General features: G+C 38.6%; 1 protein-coding gene across 1 annotated transcript; it reads right to left on the reverse strand.

Moving 5' to 3' along the window:
• Nucleotides 1-1188: 1188 nt before the first annotated feature.
• LOC145822202 (uncharacterized) lies at nt 1189-2253 on the reverse strand. The gene has a single exon (XM_082918807.1). It carries the CDS (start codon nt 2251-2253, stop codon nt 1189-1191), a length of 1065 nt encoding a protein of 354 aa, XP_082774933.1.
• Nucleotides 2254-2790: the final 537 nt, after the last annotated feature.

Here is a 2790-nt window from a genome sequence, read left to right on the forward strand (position 1 = left end):
CTCAATAGGATACATCCATCGATATTGCACAGGCCCTCCAAGCATAGCCTCGTAAGGCAAATGAATTGCCAAGTGGACCATGACATCAAAAAAAGCATGAGGAAAAATCTTCTCAAGTTTACAAAGTATAAATACGATTTGTTCTTGCAGTTTCTCCAAATTAGTCACCCTCAATTTCTTTGAGCACGACTGTTTGAAAAATGTTCCCAACTCAAACAATGTGGTCCCAATCTCTGTAGGAAGGTATCCTCGCATCACAATTGGAAGAAGTCGTTGTAAAAGGACATGACAGTCATGACTCTTGAGGCCAACTAACTTACCACCATTCGTGGTGACACAATTGGATATATTTGTCGCATAGTCATCAGGATACTTAATCGATTTCAAGAAATCAAAAAACCCTTATCTCTCTGTCGGGGACAATGTGTACAATGCCGGAGGCTTCTCGAAAGAGCCATTTGCATGCCTTATCAAGTGTAACTCCTTTCGTATTCATATGTCCTCCAGATCCAAATGTGCTCTGTCCGTGTCCTTGTTCTTGCCATCTACGCTCAATAGTGTCCCAAGCAGATTGTCACATATATTCTTTTCTATGTGCATGATATCAAGGTTACGTCGAAGCTTAAGTGTTTTCTAATTGGGTAGGTTGAACAAAATGCTTTTTTTTGTCCAGTTCAGAGTTGGAATTTCATTCCTTTGTCTTTTTCGGTTGTTTGGATGCTTTCCATACGACCTGTACGTCCCCAAATTAATTTGCTCCAGTATTTGTTCTCCCCATAACTCCACAGGTTTGGATTGATTCTCAATTTCACCTTTGAAAAGCTTACTTCTTCACCAATTATGGTTCTTAGGTAAGTACCGCCGAGCACCCATATATCCTATCTTACTTTGTAAACTTTGAGATGATGCATCTATGTTACGATTAAGGCAGGCCAAGTAACCTTTTTTACTCCTATCAGACAAGTTACCATATGCAGGAAAGTCATTAATGGTCCACATGGCTCCTGCATGCATTGTAAATATTTGGCCGTTTGAGGCATCATCTGTTTGCACACCATGCTCCCACAAATTGGTTAACTCCTCTACTAATGGTTGTAAGTAAACATCGATGTCTCTTCCAGGTGCGGATCGTCCGGGAATAAGCAATGACATCATGACAAATGGATCTTTCATACATGGGGGTACATTTTAAGGCATTAAGATTTTGGGCCACATATTGTACGATGTACTCATATTTCCAAATGGATTGAAACCATCCATGGTAAGCCCTAGCCTTACATTCCAAGGATCCATAGAGAATGTAGGATGTAGCCTATCAAAGTCCTTCCATGTCTCATCATCAACTGGATGTCGTAATACTCCATCATCCACATGCTTATCTTTGTGCCATCTCATATATACAGCTATTTTTTTCGACATGTACAATCTCTTTAACCTCGGCGTCAAAGGAAAGTACCTCAATATTTTGTGTGGAATCTTTTTACCCATCTTGTCGTTCAACTTGTATCTAGACTCCGTACATGTAAGGCAATTCTCCAATGTTACGTTGTCCTTCCAAAATAAAGTACAATCATTCTTGCATGCATGAATGGCCTCATATCCTAAACCCAATTCACGTAAGAATTTTTTCGCTTCATAAAGGGTCCATGGAACAATTTTGTCACACTTTGGAAGAACGTCTATGAAAACTTGCATAACCGTATCGAAAGATTTGCTGCTCCATTTATTGTACACCTTGATGTGAAGCATCTTAATTACGAAGGACAAGATGGAGAACTTTTCACACTCTGGATATACTTTGCGTTGAGCATCATCAAACAACTTCACGAACTTCAACAAATTGTGCTTCTCCGAACTAGTACGTTCTTCGTCAATATGATCATCCATAAGACCACTCATGTAAATCTCTTCTAACATGGTAGGAAGTTCACCGAAATTTTCGTGATTACCTGTCATTCCAGCTTCGTTGCTTTCAATATCATCATTTCGCATAGTAGGATGATCACGAGACATGGGAACATGTTCCCCGTGGTGCACCCAAGTTCGATAAGAACATGCGATTCCTCTTCGAATCAAGTGCAACCGTACAACTTGTCGACTAAATTTTGTGTCGTTCAAGCAATCAACACACGAACAACGAATTTCATCCTGCGGCCCTAAATTCTTTATAGCAAACTCAATAAATGACTGAACACATTCTAGATACTCTTTACTTTTCAGCCTATCTTTTATCATCATCCAACTCTTGTCCATTATTCGAACCGTACACATCAAGCAAAGATGAACATGGGAATGAATAGCATATGGAAAAATATTATGTAATGGAAGAGAGCTTAAGTAAGGTTAGGGGTTCGATTATCATTGCTTTTTTAAGTAAACAAAATAGCAATAACCGATTGGGATGTTTTGCCTATTCGTCGATTGCATATAGTTGGATAATTTGACTAGTAACTTAGCAACTCTAATACGCAAATGTCATATACATGAACAATTCTATGTGAAGTCATCTTAGGGATTGTTTGGGAAGTGGGTTTGGGGCTAAAATAGCCATAAAAAACAAAATAGACTTTTTAGCCCAATAGGACAAAACATCACATCTAACCTATAATTATTACATTTTTTTCTCTCATAAAAAAGCCAAAAAAGTCAACAAAAAAAAAAAAAAACCAAAAGCCAAAAGCCCTTCCCAAACCAGGCTTTTTAGCCCCAGACTAAAATAGCGAAAAAAGTCAAAAAGCTAAAAAGCTAACTCACTTCCCAAACCAAGCCTTAGAGGGAGAGATATCATTG

The sequence above is a fragment of the Camellia sinensis genome, chromosome 3 (assembly GCF_055761805.1).
Source record: "Camellia sinensis isolate YWXY chromosome 3, ASM5576180v1, whole genome shotgun sequence".
Classification (NCBI taxonomy): Eukaryota; Viridiplantae; Streptophyta; class Magnoliopsida; order Ericales; family Theaceae; genus Camellia; species Camellia sinensis.